Source organism: Echiichthys vipera (genome assembly GCF_963691815.1).
Source record: "Echiichthys vipera genome assembly, chromosome: 16".
In the NCBI taxonomy this organism is placed as follows: Eukaryota; Metazoa; Chordata; class Actinopteri; order Perciformes; family Trachinidae; genus Echiichthys; species Echiichthys vipera.
Window position 1 is genome coordinate 3,074,439 of NC_139841.1, and position 18,488 is coordinate 3,092,926.

The 18,488-nt window shown below is 44.1% G+C and overlaps 2 protein-coding genes across 2 annotated transcripts in view; one reads left to right on the plus strand and one right to left on the minus strand.

The window, feature by feature from the left end:
- Positions 1 to 909, minus strand: part of mvb12ba (multivesicular body subunit 12Ba) — a 37,786-nt gene extending 36,877 nt beyond the window's left edge. Inside the window, exon 1 of the mRNA XM_083929827.1 lies at positions 729 to 909. The gene's annotated coding sequence lies outside the window, so the exon portion shown is untranslated. The remainder of the gene's footprint in view (positions 1 to 728) is intronic.
- Positions 910 to 7,972: 7,063 nt separating this feature from the next.
- mapkap1 (MAPK associated protein 1) overlaps positions 7,973 to 18,488 on the plus strand; it is a 34,526-nt gene continuing 24,010 nt past the window's right edge. The window contains exons 1-2 of the mRNA XM_083929586.1: positions 7,973 to 8,091; positions 12,934 to 13,426. Coding sequence (XP_083785712.1) covers positions 13,144 to 13,426 — 283 coding nt within the window. The 5' untranslated portion in view covers positions 7,973 to 8,091; positions 12,934 to 13,143. The remainder of the gene's footprint in view (positions 8,092 to 12,933; positions 13,427 to 18,488) is intronic.

An 18,488-nucleotide genomic window follows, 5' to 3' on the forward strand; every position in this document is an offset into this window, starting at 1 on the left:
TGATATATGTATTGTTTATTGAAAACACTGCTTTTATAAGCGGTCCGTGCTACTACTACTACCACTTGAATACAAAGGAGTAAAGAAAATACTGGAATAAGCGTTGCTTTGAGTGTATTGACTAGCTCACGTTATACCGAATTCACCACAACGCCCTGACCCTGATAATTTGGTAGCTAGTAAGTATCTTTGTTGAAAAAAACAATAATAATAGTGCCCTGATATCAAGTGAATGTGGCGTGTCCTCTTAATACTGGGCAAGGCACACCGCTTCTGTGGTAGAACACCAACGAGTAACGTTAAGGTTAGATAACTATGCTAAGCCAACTCACATAATTAGCATATCATTTTCAAAATAACATACTATTAAACGATACCCAGATTGCGTTGGTCACTTCTGTTATCCTAATACATCGGATACATTAACTTTAGCTATTCGACACTGCTAACAAGCTAGTCAGCTAGCGTTAGCACGCTAGTAACGTTAGTACCCAAACACTAGCTGCGACAAACGAGCAAAGCTGTCAGACGTAATGGGGGTGGGTGTTCCGGGCCTTTCCGGTGAGAAAATGTTATCGACCAGGCGACTGGAGAGTTCACCATACATATCAAAGTCTTTGTAGTAACGTTATCACCATTTAAGACAAAGGCAGCTTTACATCGAAGACACTGAATCTGCAGTGGCTGCTAATGTTAGCTAACTAACGTTAGCCGAGTAGTCCACTTACCCAGCGATGTTCACAGCGATAGTTCGACCGGTCTGCGTGTATTTTCTTCTGTGTTATCCTTTTCCCTTCTTTCGTACTTTTTCACAGTTTTGGGGAGTCTCGCATTTTTACGAAATTGTTATAATAAACGAACTAATCCAAGACACAAGCTGATTTGTATATGATTTTGGTTCTCTCCAGCAGGCGGTTTTCAGGAGGGTGCCATCGGTGGAGCTGCTAGAACCGGGGAGTGATTACTGAACCAACTGGAGCTGCCTTTTCCACACCCCGCCCCTGTGCCTACATCAGCAAATGTATGCTAATGATGCAGTAAGCTAGAGTGGAACTGTCCCTTTTTGATAATGGAATAAATATTAAAAGTCATAAATGTACCAATAAACATATACGGAATTACTTCTACACCAAAAGGAAAATCCCTCCACGGGGATAATTTGTTTGGAATTCTTATTTTTTCAATAGTCATTGGGAAAACTTATGGCTTCTATCGTATATGTTTGTTATCCCTGATAAATTGAAAGAATTGCATTACAAAATCATGCACAATATTTATCCCACTAACAAATTTGTTTCAAGATTTGCAGATGTGGACAACAAATGGGAATTTTGTAGGATTAATGAAGAAACTGTTATGCATTCAATATACTTACTAAACATCATGCTTTCCACCAACCACTTAGCTCTCATAAGTTGTGGATCGACTGTCACGACGAAGGAGTACACAGCCAAGTCCCCCGAGGATCTCTGCCACTTCTGACGTGTCTGAAGAGTAGGTAGGTAGTTGCGTGTGAAGTGGATTCAGAACTGCTCCACTAGATTCTGGCAGTGCACCACCTTCACCACCCCAGGGCTCTCGGCACATAGACAGCTTGAGGCAATGTTGCACCCCCCCCTTCATAGTTATATCCATTATATTATATCCATAGGAACAGTCTGGTTTCCCCCAAGGACTGCAACAATGGCGGCTTTGGTGAGCCAGGTGAACCCCTGGATGTTACATGTAGAACTCTGATGATGCTGACCGCTATCCCAACGCTGATTGGCTGTCGCGACACAGCTTCACGCGATGTTGCTTAAAAAGTTTTGAAATTTGTTTTGCTTCTGTTGACACACGCAATGAGGCAATGCCGCTTTCATTGCCTCCATCGCTTTTGGTGTGAATGCACGGTTAAAGTTCATAATCCCCTCCACTTTAACCAGGACCATTTGCAGGACATCTTCTGAGGCAGCCTCACAGCCTACAGCCACCTGCAGAGCGTTCTAAATCGAGCACCCTTCCCTTTCCCACATCCCACCAAAGTGGGAAGCATTAGGTGGATTGAACTTAAACTCGATTTGGTAGTCAGCCAGACTGGTCTTCAGTTTTGGCTCAAGAGCCTCAAAGGCCTCATATAGTTTTCACTCTGCACCACGAAAGTTGGTACCACAATCCGACAGTATCTCTTTCGGACGGCCTCCTCTCGCGATAAAGAGGCGTAGGGCAAGTTGGAAGACATAAGAGTCCATGGAGTTAAGGAGCTCAGTGTGGACTGCCCGGGTGGTCAAGCATTTGAATATCAAACCCCAACGCTTCTCATTCCTCCTACCAATCTTCACCAGATAAGGCCTGAAGCAGTCAACACCTGTGGAGTAGAATGGTGGGCAGAGGAGTCTGAGGCATGCTTAAGGTAGCTCTGCCATCTGGGGGACCTTCGGTTGAGCCCTCCATCACTGACATGCTGAGCAGTAAGCTGGTGATGCTTTACTACCTGGCGTCCTCGCAGAATCCAACAGTGTCTATGGATTTCTGCATACACTCATTCTGAGCCTGGGTGCAGCCAACTCTCATTAAACCTTTGAAGCTTGAAGGAACTTGATTGCTGGGTGTCGTGAGTCCGATTGGATGAATCTCTTCAGGCTTGGCATCTTGCAGTTTCCACAGCCTGCCACCAACTCAGATCAACCCTGTAGTAGGATCCCATTCTGGAGAAAGACTGGCCAAGTGACTATGAGGCGCTAACTGCCTATGTGCTTGGAGGGCAGTGACCTTGTCAGAGAAACTCTGGGCTTGGCAGGTTCTCAGCAGTATGAGCTCTGCTTCTCGAAAGTTGATCGTCTGCATGGAGAAGAGCAGCTATTGCGCTGAAGCCTCTGACAAATCGCCTGTAGAAGTTAGCAAACCCCAAGAACTGCTGAACCTTCTTGCGACTGTCAGGCGTAGGCCAATCGGCCACAGTGCTAACTTTAGCCGGGTCCATCTGTACCTTTCCAGGGGCTACAATGAAGCCCAGAAAAGATACGGTGTCGGCATGAAAAACACTTTTCTCGGCTTTGACATAAAGATGGTTATCCAGAAGTCACTTGAGTCACTTGGATAACATGGCTCTGGTGGGTGTCGTCGAGATACACGTAGACAGAGTGGTCAAGAAAGTCTCTAAGAGCGTGATCACACTGTCCTCCCGGACCACGACCCGGACTTTAGGGTACTTGTCCCCCCTCCCTCTCCCCCCCGCGCCCCAGCCCCGTTTGTACTCACACTACCAGGGCCTCGGCCAATGCTTCTTGCTGTCCATACGCCATCACGCCGTAACACGTCACACGCATTGATCGCGTGTGTGTGGCTTTATTTACAAATCTTTCCATAGACCTCGGAGTTTTTGTGCGTCTTGTCGACTGTTTTTGAATATTTTCATCCGACCAAATCTGCAGTAAACACAACGTGAACCTTTCACCGCCATTGTTGTTGTTGTTAAATATCCGCGCATGGTCCGTCCTTCTATTTACATGTCCGAACAGGCGGACATAGCGCTACTGCCGTAGGGCTCGTGCTCGTGCTCGTACACGTGCGCACGCTCGTGCTCGTACATGTGCAAACGGCTCCGCTAAAGCCCACCTATTTCAAGCGGGCCGTGGAGGGCCAGCTGGCCCCAGTTGAGCGCGGAGCGGGTGCACTCACACTACTTAAAGGTACTAGACTTTAGCTGAAAAAACAGTTTTGGCCGCGGCCAAAAGGACAGTGTGATCACGCTCTAAAGGCGTGATCACACTGTCCTCCCGGACCGAGACCCGGGCTTTAGGGTACTTGTCCCCCCTCCCTCTCCCCCCGCGCCCCAGCCCCGTTTGTACTCACACTACCTGGGCCTCGGCCAATGCTTCTTGCTGTCCATATGTCATCACGCCGTAACACGTCACACGCATTGATTGCGTGTGTGGCTTTCTTTACAAATCTTTCCATAGACCTCTGAGTTTTTGTGCGTCTTGTCGACTGTTTTTGAATATTTTCATCCGACCAAATCTGCAGTAAACACTCCACCTCCGCATCACACCAACATGAACCTTTCACCGCCATTGTTGTTGTTGTTAAATGTCCGTGCATGGTCCGTCCTTCTATTTACATGTCCGAACAGGCGGACATAACGCTACTGCCGTAGGGATCGTGCTCGTGCGCGTACACGTGCGCACGCTCGTGCTCGTACATGTGCAAACGGCTCCGCTAAAGCCCACCTATTTCAAGCGGGCCGTGGACGGTCCGCTGGCCCCAGTTGAGCGCGGAGCGGGTGCGCTCACACTACTAAGGGCGTGATCACACTATCCTTTTGGCCGCGGCCAAAACCGGTTTTTCAGCTAAAGTCTAGTACCTCTAAGTAGTGTGAGCGCACCCGCTCCGCGCTCAACTGGGGCCAGCCGGCCCTCCACGGCCCGCTTGAAATAGGTGGGCTTTAGCGGAGCCGTTTGCACATGTACGAGCACGAGCGTGCGCACGTGTACGCGCACGAGCACGAGCCCTACGGCAGTAGCGTTATGTCCGCCTGTTCGGACATGTAAATAGAAGGACGGACCATGCGCGGACATTTAACAACAACAACAATGGCGGTGAAAGGTTCATGTTGGTGTGATGCGGAGGTGGAGTGTTTACTGCAGAATTGGTCGGATGAAAATATTCAAAAACAGTAGACAAGACGCACAAAAACTCAGAGGTCTATGGAAAGATTTGTAAACAAAGCCACACACACGCGATCAATGCGTGTGACGTGTTACGGCTTGAAGGCGTATGGACAGCAAGAAGTATTGGCCGAGGCCCTGGTAGTGTGAGTACAAACGGGGCTGGGGCGCGGGGGGGAGAGGGAGGGGGGACAAGTACCCTAAAGTCCGGGTCGTGGTCCGGGAGGACAGTGTGATCACGCCCTTAAAGGTACTAGACTTTAGCTAAAAAAACGGTTTTGCCCGCGGCCAAAAGCACAGTGTGATCACGCTCCCAAATACTGTCCAGGGGAAGCCATCCTGCAACTTGCGCCCCTGGCTGGCGAGGTGGGTGCGGGGGTAGGGTTCACGGCCGGAGGAGGAGCTGTGGTCGCTGGTCGAGCAAGATGCCCCAGCAGGTCCTGTAGCTGTGAGGAAAGCTGTCCCATGTGATTAGCCGTGGCCGTCTGGAACTCCTCTTGCTGGACGAGGCGGGCCTCCTGAGTAAAATAAAAGCGCTCCACACAGGAGGAAAAAACAAAAGGTTAACAAATAAATCTCAAAATAAGAACACTCCGTACGGGAGGAATAAACAAATACAAAGTGAACAAAATAATTAATTAAACAAAGACGCTCCAACCTGGAGGAAAAAACAAAGTCACAAGTGAATTCAAAAAGGGAAAACTTACTTGGACAAAAATAAGGAATACAAAAACCTGAACGATGAAACAAAGATATCAAGAGCATTAACAAGACTGTGGAGCAAGACGCTGGATACATTCGACGCACGGTACAAAATAATCTGGCACAGAACAGGGGGGAAGACACAGACTTTATACACATGAGGGAAGGGGAGCCACCGGTGGAAAAAAATCGGGAATCAGGGAATGACGTCAGACCGGTGACACAAGAGGAAAGGCAAGTGACCTGGACCGAGAGGAGAGTTATCTTTCAAAATAAAACAGGAAATTCACAAGACAAAAACCCAAAGACAGGACAAACCTCACCGCGGCGTGACACCCTGTAGAGTACGGTGGCAACAAAAACCTTCCCTATTACAGACAGGAACGTCAGACAGACCCAGCTCTGTGGAGGACGGCCATCTGTCTTGACTGGTTGGGGAGGAAGAAAAGGAGAGAGAAAATACGGACAGATGGACAGAGAGAGACAAAGACAGACACAAAGACAGAGACAGACACACTTCCAGTAACTATAATAATATCTATAGTAATGTTAATATGACGAATATGTTATGGCAGTTAATACAGCAGAATAGTAGAAACAAGCACAGCTAAGGTGATAGATTATAATAGTAGCAGGAAGCGTCATGCAGGACCACGGCAGCAGGCACCACCACGATCAGCAGAGACCTGCGAGACGACGAAGCACAAACAACTCCGGGGAAGAAGTAATTTAGTAACATGCACTGATGAGACATGAATGATACAGACAGAGAGGAGAGAAGCTCAGAGTATCAGGAAAAGTATTATCCCCTGGCAGACTAGGCCTATAGCAGCATAATTAAGCAGAACAAAATCATTTAAAAAATAACAACATTGTTAAGGATTGTATTCCCTAGCTGTAAGCTTTATCAAAAAGGAAAGTTTTAAGTTTACTCTTAAATATGGGGACAGTGCCTGCTTCCCGAATAACACTTGGGAGTTGGTTCCACAGGAGAGGAGCTTCGTAGCTGAAGGCTCTGCCTCCCATTCTACTTTTGGAGACTCTAGGAACGACAAGTAGCCCTGCATTCTCAGAGCGCAGTGATCTAGTTGGGTGATACGGTACTATAAGCTCTTTAAGATACGACGGAGCCTGACCAATAAGAGCTTTGTAGGTAAGGAGAAGGATTTTAAATTCTATTCTAGATTTTACAGGTAGACAGTGCAAAGAGGCTAATACAGGAGAAATATGTTCTCTTCGATTTGTTTTAGTCAGTACACGAGCTGCAGCATTTTGGACCAACTGGAGACTCTTAACAGACTTATTGGAGCAGCCTGATAATAAGGAGTTGCAGTAGTGCAGCCTAGAAGTAACAAATGCATGGACTAGTTTTTCGGCATCTTTCTGAGACACAACGTTCCTAATATTCGCAATATTACGCAGGTGAAAATATGCAGTCCTTGTCGTTAGTTTTATGTGAGAATCGAAGGACATATCCTGATCAAAAATAACACCCAGATTCCTTACTGTGGTGCTGGAGGACAACACAACATCATCCAGAGTAACAATGTCTTTAGCTATTGAGGTTGGGAGGTATATAACATATAGCAATTACGTATATGGAAAACAAGCCTGTTTTTTATGACTTTGTACCCCTTTTGTTTGGCAAAAGGTTCACTTCTGGCCTCTTAAATGCCAATAGAGTACTTTTGAGGGAACATTCTTAAAAAGTGTACCTGTAAGTAAGTGTAGTAGGAAGGAGATTGTCGCTGCCAGGTGTGGGGGTGGGTTTCTTCTAGTTTAGTGGCATAGTTGGATTTGGCTCTTCTTATACCAGATCTCAGTTTGTATTTGGCAGCCATATTTTGTTCTTTGTTTCCTGCCAGCTGTGCTGAACTTGTCTCCTTTCTTATTTTTTAATGTCCTTGTTAAACCACATGTATTATTATTGTAGTCTTTGCTGATGGTAGATGGGGAGGTCTGATGACAGTTTGGTCTAGTTAAAGTCCCCAAGGACGATGACTGCTGTGTCCGGGTGTGAATTTTCCACTGAGGAAACGAGGTTGGCTAACTCGGCTATGATGGTGTTAGCGTTAGTCTCAGGTGGAATGTAAACACAGATCATAATTACTGATGCAAACTCCAGTGGGAGGAATGATGGTCTGCACTTGAATGACCTCAGTGAGGTATTCCAGGTGCGGGGAGCATACATGGGTGAGTTCAACTTGCATGGTCAGCCTGCTGCCTATGTAGCCAGCCTAATGACAGCATTTCTCTGATTAATAGAGACTTTTTATACACATGCATGATTATACAACGTTAGAAATAAGGTTAGGCTACATTTTGTTGATTTATAACTTGTTTTTTTGCAAAAGGCAGCAGGCTGACCATGCAAGTTGAACTCACCCATGTATGCTCCCCGTGCTAAATCGTATTTTATAAGTTGCGTTCTGTGGGGGAAAAAACAAATCGTATTTTATTAGTTTCTTTTTCGTGCAAAAAACTAAATGTATTTTATATGTTGCTTTTTTTGTGCAAAAACGAAATCGTATTTTATTCTGAAGAAATGGAACCGGAATTGAAACTGGGTTGTTAATATTCGGCTCAGCACAGGATTTCCAAAGAACACAACAGCAGTGTTTCCGTTGTGTCAGGACTTTGCTGTAGTGCGTTATTATTAATGGAAGGTTCGTTGTCACGACTGTGCACGGAGAACTCGAGCAATGTGGGCATTTCTTTCCCTTATCGGCTGTGACTTCTAAAGGTAGGACATACATGGTTAACAGCTGCTTCTCAGGGAGGCTAGGAGCAGCTAACCAAAATCGGCTAACCGAACTTACGAGCTACCTTGATAGAACCAATGTAATTTCTACTGACATTCGTGATAACATATGACAGTTTAAATACCAAGTATATACCTTCTAACAACTTTTTGGAGGTTCACGCTGACTTCTGTGTAACGTTGGGAGTTAAAATGTAGCGAGGTTTAGTATAGCTGGAAAACACAAGCTAACGCTACCATGAATCATCTGTAGTTAATCAGGTTTTTGGGTAGCAATGTTTAAGAGTATCTCTGGGCATTAGTACATATTTTAAAGCACTTATTATTTTAGAGTTACGGTCCATTAAACTGTCAGCGTGTACGTGAAGTGTTTGTCTCAAATGACAAAGCAAACCGGACAGATTTGACATCCGACCACAGCGTGGCTTTGCTGCAGTTAGCATCAGCTGGAGAAGCTCTTTGTAGTATCTGGCTCCTAAAAACACTAAATAAAGCGCTGCAAACAATTAAAATTGGCCTAGATATGATTGTTACAATGTGTTTCTGGACAGTCACAGTTATTTATGGGAGAGGCCATTTGTTTACTGGTCAATACAAATGTGCAGTGATGGTTTAAACCCAGTTTAAGGAGTCGTTGACAAAATGTCACTAAATGACACCATTGTTTTGACTGTTGAGTGGCTCCAAGCTAGTCCAAATAAGCAGCGTGACCCTAGCCAGTGATTATCTAGTTTGGTCTCTCAAATGGCTGATGAATTTTAAAGTAATTTAGGGCCCCGTCCACACGGAGACGTGTTTACCTGTAACACACAACTTTAGTCTGGTTTTGGCCGACCATCCACACACAGCCGGCGTTATCGGAGCCTGAAAACGGGATCTTTTGAAACAGGGTCCCAGAGTGGGAAGGTTTGAAAACGCCCCCCATGGCGTTGTGGTCTGGACGGTGAAACCGCATACTCTGTTAAACATTGGCGTCATCGCCCCACCTCCGACCTCTAACCCAGCGTCACATAACAACAGTGCTGCTACGTAAGAGGAGAGAGAGGGAGCCAAAGACTGCAGTGATACACTAATCTCACGATAAGATATATCAGGGCTCCAGACTGCGACCAAATGGTCGTGTTTTGCGTGACAAGCTCCAGAGCCGAGTGAGAGCAGAAATTTACTAAAGCAAAATAGTTTTCATGTAGGCTCCATGGGAAGAAATCAAGTGCAGCGAGTGAGGCAGCTGGCAGCAGTTGACACACAGACTGATCTGATCAGTCAGTGTAGATACGGTTCATATGTTTAAAACACATACACAGATTGATCTGATCGTTCAGTGTACGTAGATACGATTCATATGTTTAAACACATATACAGACTGATCTCCTCAGTCAGTGTACGTAGATACGATTCATATGTTTAAACACATATACACCAGGAGAAAACTCAGGTGCGAGTCAATCGACTTAATAAAGTGTAAACGTATCTGTTCTGTGAGATGAGTGAGTGACGGTCGTCACACCACTTCTTTTCTCGTTCTCTGCGGAGCAGTGCCATATGTTGACAGGCATGGGCCAGTGGACCGGGTGGAGCAGGGGGGTTATACTTTACCTCCGTGAGCACCACTACAGCTCTCTGCTAAAATCAGCCCACTATAAAGAAAATACTGACTCATTCTCGTTGACTCTCGTGGAATATGGTGTATCGTCTCATCACACCTCTTATTCTGAATGTATGGGGTTATTTTTTGATATTGTACTGTCATGACAGCGATTCTGTTTACCTTCTATTTTGCATCTTCAGAGGTGCACACTCAAAATGTGACACTGAATTTGAAACAGCACATTGTTATTTCTGCTTCTATTATTGTTTTACGGTGTGTGCGCCTAAAATTTCTGGTTGTGCTCCTAAAATTTTCAGTTGTGGGCGACAGTGCTCCTATTGAAAAAAATTAGTCTGAAGCCCTGTATATGCCACCAGCAATACGATTTGATACGATTCGTGACTTCCTTTCAGAGTAGAAAGAGACATTGATGTGGTGATTTAACCATGGATTTAACCAGACAGAAACTATTAAGAACAACAGAGCAGAGCTTAGCGAGCTGGTGCCAAGAGGATTCCGAAACCCACGATGAAGAGCGTTGTGGGAGCGTGCGTTGTGGCCGCACACCTACAGGGAGTGTGGAGCAAGTCTACCAGCGCGCCGGGATTTGACACGCTGAGACGGATACGAGAGTGAAAGCTTACGCTACGTTGCACCTCACAAACCAAACGCTAAACACGTGTCCCGAACCGTGACAAGCGTACCGAACGGGACAGATTTTTTCAATAAACCGTTCCACCCCTAATGATAACACAAAGCCCCAACTAATGATAGTTTATAATCTAGTGTAAATAAAGAAAGTCTGCTGCTCCCTTTACTGAACTTATCACAGACACACCAGAAACTCCAGGTCCTGCTCTCACTGGAGGATTTCAAGACATTTGATAATAACTAAGAGGCAGCACATATTCTGTATTATGTTTTCATGATTATGATTTGAATATATATTTGCTGTTTTAACTTGTTCTAATTTTATTGTATTATAGTCATGTATTTTGTATTGGCTGCTCATTGTTTTGTCAGAAACGCTGTCAGTCATGCTGCTGTCTGTCTCAGGACACTCTGAAAAAAGAGATGTTTAATGTCAGTAAGCTCTTCCTGTTAAATCAATACAAAATCCTGTGTAATGGTTAAAGCTAACAAGGCAGAAACATTAACGTTATGTGGTCAACAATAAACCTGTAATGTAAACTTGCCTTTAGCTGACATTCATAATTAACAAGTATTTCTTACATTTTAACGCTGTTAGCCAGTAGATGGAGGCAGCACCGGCAAGAAAACACTTTTCAAAAATATGGAATTAAATGAACGCCAATCTAAAAATGAATCTCTCACAAAGCTAACATTAGTAACAAGCTAACCTTAATAGTTTATGCAGCTGAGCTTAACACAGACGTTGCATTTTCTGATTATTTTGTTTCGGCTGTGCCTGAAGTTATTAAAGCCAAAAAATAGGAACAGGCTTTTTTTCTGGGCAAAATTTGGGCTGAGGCGGCAGGGGAGTGAAACTTTTGCAGTACATGCGTGTGCATGAGAGCCGAACTGTGCACGCTTGTAAAGTAACACGTGCATGAAGTGCCCAGCCACTGAATACTGAACTAACGTTATGTGCACAAAACCAGGTCCACCTGACCTTTCTCATTCATACAATTGTGTCACCCACAGCCCAAGAACCAACACATTTCCCTCCAAAATATCACTCACTGTTTACATATTAAACATTATTATTATTTCCACCCTTATTATTTGTGAGCAGTAAGTGTGCCAGGCTGACTGCAAAACCCAGAAGTTTGCGCTGGCCCTCCAGCCCTCCACCAGGTCTGGGTCATTTGTGTTGTACTTTATAACTAGTAGCTATTAACCTCAGCAGCCTTTACCAAAATATTTTTATTCTTACTTTTTTTTAAGTTTAAGTGTTTTAATTAATAAAAAGAAAGATCCACATGCTGTCATCTAATATTTTATTCCATTACTTTTGATGATGTTCTAGTTTTCAGCCGTGGAATCGTCGTTTCAGTACAGGTATCGAGATATTTTAGGCAGGTATCGTACCAAAGTCATAATTTTGGTATTGTGACAACACTAATGTAAAGACATACTTACAGCTGGCACCAAACTCACGCGAGGTGCTGGCCAACCATTGGAGCAAATTGGGGTACAGTTGCCCCAGTCTTGCCCAAGAACACTTGGACACATGGATAGGAAGAGTTGGGGGTCTAGCCTCTGTTATCTACATCCGTGTTTTCAAAGTGTCAAAATTTGTAGCCCCTTTAATAGAAAGGTTGTGCTCCTAACTGGTATGTAGTTTAAAGATGTGGACATTTACCATCCAAATTGTCTAACATGTTGTCTGACCAAACTGGATGGCGGATTGAAATGCTGTTCATAAAGAGGGGGGAGGTGCAGTATTGTTTAAATATGGGGTTTCTCTCCTGGAAGACATTCATATATATACACTATGCATATATTGGATTCTATTTATTTACATCTATTTACTATGTACAAAGTGTTTATTTTCTGACCCACTACTACAAAATAATTTCCCAGTCTGGGATCATTAAAGTAATTCTATTCTGTTATCCAATCAGCAACCAGTATTTTCGCCCCTTCCCAAAAGATCTCCAAACCAGAGTTCCCAGATGGATATGCTGAGCAAATGAGATTCAATCCTTCTGGCGGCGTTAGGTTACTATTTTAGTACTGTGCAGTGGATTATAGCCATTGTGATGTTATATTATGATGTGTTGTGTTGCTATGCAAGTACTGTGCGTGCCTCTGTGCTATACCATTGTGTTGTATTGTGTTGTGTTACAAGAGGATGGAGGGGTTCTTGGGATTGGCGTGTGGGTATATGAGGAAAAAAAAGTTGATGTTATATGTTGGACCCCCTTGAAAATGAGGTGCTGTTCACCTCAAGGGGCTATCCGTGATTAAATTTAAAGTGATTTAATTATTTGTTAAGAACAGCTGCTGGCCAACCATGGCATTAATGTTGGATTGTCAGAGGGTCACAGAAATGGTCTTTCCTTCAATATCAAAGTTATTGTTACATGAAAATGTCCCCACTAAATGTTTAGAACACGCCAATACACAAGTTGTGCCCCACCTTAAATGACTGAGTTTTAGACCCCATAGCCTGGGAAACGCGAAGACATTTATTAAAAAACAAACAAAAAAAGAGCTTAATTCACCATTTTCAGCTCACACCATGTTCTAACTGTTATTTCTCCAAACAGGTAGAGGCACCTTTTCTGCCTTGGAGCCGAAACAATAATCAAGGAAAGGAGATGGAAAAGACGACTGCTCTCCACTTGTCATCAGCTACTGCTACTTTAAAACTCTCAGAGCGAGACTGAAAGGAAGAGAAAGGGATCCTCTGGAATACAGGCAGGAGGGTGTGACCAAAAAACACCCAAATCCATCAGCCACTTTATAAAGCAGAGGAAATGGCTTTCTTGGACAACCCAGCCATTATTCTGGCCCACATCAGACAGTCTCATGTGACCAGTGATGATACAGGAATGTGTGAGATGGTACTAATTGACCAGGATGTGGATCTGGAGAAGTGCCAGCTGGCTATGGTGCCTGGCAGCAGCTGTGGGTCAACAGAGTCAGGCTCCCTGAGCGAGGGGGGCAACAGTGTGACAGACAACCATGCCTGTGACCTCTCCCAGTCCATGGACATCACCTCTAGCTGGGACTTTGGCATCCGTCGTCGCTCCAACACAGGTAGGCTCATGTCCAGGCTCTGGCTGGTTAGCAGGGCAGGCTTTCTGTCGGGCACACATCCCTGCTTTCATTAGGGCAGGGGCAACCAGAAAACCTGTCCTGCTGTTGTTTGGGGTTTGTGTGTCTAATCTGGGCCAGTGGTTTAGTGAGGCTCATGAGAAATTGTGTGCTATTGGAGGTTGTTGCCGCACAAGTCGAAAGCGTGGGGTTGGATTACAGTTCAGTGTGTAAATTTCCCTCTTGAATTCTAGTATACTTTGTAAATCAAGCAGTCAATATCAAGTAGATAGTCACCTAATTCATTTTAATTATATGGTTAATGATGCCAGAGCTACATACTTTTTTAACCTAGTATAAAATAGTTCAAATAGTTTACACAATCCCAAAATCTTGTTTGAGGCCATCAGAAACATTGTCACTCCTGCATAACCTGCTGTACTATACTGTATTTCTCTCTCTCTCTCTCTCTCTCGCTCTCTCTCGCTCTCTCTCTCTCTCTCTCTCTCGCTCTCTTCCTTCCAAATTTGTTGGTAAGGCAAATCAAATATGAGCAATACATCCACTACAAGAGCTCACAAATCTCTCCCTAAAGTCTAAAGTCCTTTGTACCCACTTCTTTGAAAAAATTGTCATTGGTTCTATTGGTCTTTACAATCAATAATTCTTTGACTGTTTTTAAACCACTTCTCAAAACAACTTTTTTTTATAGAGAAGGTCTTGTTTGCTAAGCAGCCTTCAGTTGTGTTAGATGAGCACAACATGTGGCAGTTTCAGGCTCTTCTGAAAGTCTCAGAAATCTCAGAAATCAGATATTCTTAAGGACATGTCATGCAATCATGCAAAAACTGAAATAATGAGGCAGCTTGCTTAGGGATTACTGTAACAATCTTAAATGAAAGTGAAGTGAGATTTTGAAACAGTAGGATACGCATTGCTGCATTTACGCGTTTATATATTTAGTTGGCAAAAAGGTAAACAGTTGTTTGCCTTCTAGGTAAGAATATAAACACTTATACATTATCAAAACTTAGAAAAAATGAAGAAAAATAGGTTTTCTTTCACTAAAATACGCACAAACAGCAATCATTGAACTGACTGAATAAAGGCTACATCAGGGTTATTCAATTATTTGGAATTGAGGCCGGTTGATGAAAATTATTCAAAATGAGGGGCCGGAAAAATATGAGCATCACATTAATGGATATTGTAAAACAATGCAGCACACAAGAGTACATACAGTATATTGTCTTTATTTAGTCCTGGGTCTTCCCGAGGCCTCCTCCCAGCTAGACGTGTCTGGAACACCGCCCTAGGGAGGCGCCCAGGGGGCATCCTTACTAGATGCCCGAGCCACCTCAACTGGCTCCTTTCAACGCAAAGGAGCAGCGGCTCTACTCCGAGATCCTCACGGATGGCTGAACCTCTCACCCTATCTCTAAGGGAGACTCCAGCCACCCTCCTGAGAAACCCATATCTGCCGCTTGTAACAGCGTCCTCGTTCTTTCGGTCATGACCCAGCTTTCATGACCATAGGTGAGGGTAGGAACGAAGATTGACTTCCGGCTCAGCTCTCTTTTCGTCACAACGGTGCGGTAGAGCGACTGCAACACCGCCCCCAAACTCATGCTCCATCGTCCCCTCACTCGTGAACATGATCCCGAGGTACTTGAACTCCTTCACTTGGGGTAAGGACTCATTCCCTACCTGGAGTAAGCAATACCTGGAGGTGCTGATCCTCATCCCAGCCATTTCACACTCAGCTGCGAACCAATCCAGTGAGTGCTGCAGGTCACTGACCGACGATGGCCTCAAAGTGCAACAAGCTTGTCAAAAACAATCCTTGTTAAATGAACAAACCTGTGAACCACAGGTTTTCACTCAATTATTGGACTAGAGTACAAGTTTGAGGCTCTTTTACTTGAGTATTTTATTGACATGCTACTTTATTCTTCTGCTCCACTACAAATCAGTGAAATATTCTACTTTTTACTCCACTACATTTATCTGATCACTTCAGTTACCAGTTACTTTAGCAGGCTGACAAACACATGTGAAACATTAGTTTATTCATCAAAAACTGGACTGACACAAATGAACGTAACATAAATGCAGAGTAGCATGATTTTTATCGACTTTTCCTCTTAACACACCGATATGGCTGCAGAGTAAACTCAGGCTTCTCAGAGACGGAAACAAAAACTTCTCTGTCCATTCTCTGGCGAGCTGGTGGTTTTCTGTGTCAACTTTTCTTTTTTTTAACCACAGATTTGACCAGACAGAAACGAACAAACAGAGCGGAGCTTAGCGAGCTGTTGCCAAGAGGATTCAAAAAACCTACGAAGAAGAGCGTAGCGGGAGCGTGCATAGCGTTGTGGCCAACCGCTGGGAGCAAGTCTCCCAGCGCCGGGATTTGATGCGCTGAGACGTAGCGCTGAGACAGTAGCGCTGAGACGTAGCGCTGAGACAGTAGCGCTGAGACGGATACGAGAGAGGACAGCGGACATGAAGGCTTGCACCTCATAAACTGAACGGTACACACGTGTCCCGAACCATGACATGCATACTGAATGGGACAGATTTTTTAAATAAACCGTTTCACCCCTAGCACTACTAGATATCATTGCTGCTTTTGATCCTGTGGACCACCGTATATTGGTTGTTAACTCAGGCTGTGGGTAGTTATCTCTGGATCAGCTTTGGAGAGGTTCTCTTCTTGCTTTTCAGATGCAACTTTCTAAGTTACTGTTCGTAACTATAGTTGTTTTCTTGTATAAACTCCAGACAATGTATGAAGAATCAGGTCCGGACATTGTCCAGATTTGCCCTTTCTCACATGTAGCAGTAGCACACAACAGCAGATTGTCCGTGTCAGATGTGTTCTCGCCATAGACCGTATGAAAAATGGACGTAGCATACCCGTCGAGGTCCGTTCTCTCAACTCAATCCAATCGTCCTCGCCTACGGGAGTCACCATGTTGTCAGACTTTGACTCCGCCTCATTTCCTCCTACCAAAAAAGGGCATGTATGTGACGTTGGGGGGAGGGAGATAATTTTCATCTGGCTGATGAGGAGAGGTGAGGGCCAGAGGCTAGCTGTCACTCAAGAGGCCACACCTCTAATTATTCATAAACTTTAACCTCCAATAAAATCCTCCCCCCCCCCCCAGTGTTGCCATGGATATATGACCCAAACATACAGACTAGAATGTTTTTTTGTACCAGGACTTAAACCGGTTTAATGATGCTGTGAAAAAGGCCTGTTTAACATTGGGATCTATGAGAAACTGCTCTGTTATGAAACATGCCCCTAGTGGACACCCAGAGAACTGCAGTTTTTGGCACTTCCTGATTGGATCAACCAGGAAGTCGCTGTGGTGGGGGCTTGGTTCTCACCTACTGAAAACACTGCTATAGGTGAGGGGCGGCAGCGGCGCCTGGGTGGGGCTTTTAGCAGGACATGACATGCAGTGTTTCCCCTACTATTATTTTAGGAACTGAGAATGGTGAATCGTAATTGAACTGTGAGGCACCCAAATAATTCCACCACTAGTTTCTATGGACCAGGCTTTTGAGCCTTGACAATTGTTTGTTTCTACCAGCTGAGGAACATTGCTAAACTCAGGCCCGTTGTGATCCTAGCTGAGATGGTGATGACTTTTCATGCTTTTTTTTCCTACCATCTTGACTACTGCAGTAGTTGAAAGTTGTACTCCGTAAGATTTTCATCTGTTTAATTGTCTGTTAAGCTCCTCTATCACAGAGTGAGGTGATAGACAACAATGGTGGTTGATCATGTGACCCACTAATGAAAGCACTTGTTGCCTCTTTGCTGAGTATTCTAATCTGTGTGTCTGTGGAGACATTCACTCTCTAAATGGAAATAATCCTCCATGTTAGTGACTCTGCTGACAGCGGTTGGTCTGTCGGCCCAGATCGCCACTAACAGTCATGATGGTGTTCACTTGTAATAAGAAATGGGAAACCTCAACTTCTGATTTAGGCTTGTAGTAAGAACAAAATGTAATAGGAACATGTGTGTGTGTGTGTGTGAGTGTAGTAAGGGTGTACAGATAACTAAAGTCACGGTTCGGTGCGTAGCTCAGTTTTGAAGTCACAGCACAGGACGGTACGGTTCATAGTTAAGGGGGAAAATGAAAAAACTGCTTTGTTGTCAGAACGAACATAAGTTTCATTATTAAACAATTAATCACAAAAGTTAAACAGGTTTAGCTGTCGGTATGAAACAAACAAATAAAGTGTAGAACAAATATAAAAAAATACTGCTGCAATTCTCCAATAAATTAAATATTTCTTAAATAATTGCAGCTGCAGCATTCACTTAAGTTATGGCATTTGCCCCTTCTGAATTCCCAGTTAGGGGTTGTAGAAATAGTGTCTGGAGCTGGATTTACACAGCTCGTTTTTTTTCTCACAGCAATAGTGATGGTAAAACATGGATGGTGCCTTTTTAGAAATGCATGCGTGTTCATAATTAACCAGGAATCCAAAGTTATCCCACACTTAGGATTTGAATGACAGGGGGACGTCTGCAAGCTCTGGTATCATGTTGTTTCGCACGCAGTCCGCCATCCATCCGTCCGTCCGTCCATCCGTCCGTCCATCCATCCAACCAACGCTATGTATGCTATATTTACGGACCGTGGTGACTGTTCGGTACGATATATAATAGTATTGTTACACCCTTAGTAGGGGTGGAACGGTTCATAAAATCCACTGTTCTGTTCATATCACGGTTTTGGGGTCACGGTTTTTGGTTCGGTTGTTTTTTTCTATTCCTTTTAGATTCTAAAAATACCATGTATCAGATCTATAGCCTAATAATTTGATTATTTTATTAATCAGATATTCTTAAGGACATGTCATGCAATCATGCAAAAGCTGAAATAATGAGGCAGCTTGCTTAGGGATTACTGTAACAATCTTAAGTTAAAGTGAAGCGAGATTTTGAAACGGTAGGAGAGACATTGCTGCATTTCCGCATTTATATATTTATTTGGCAAAAGGGTAAACACTTGTTTTTCTTCTAGGTAAGAATATAAAC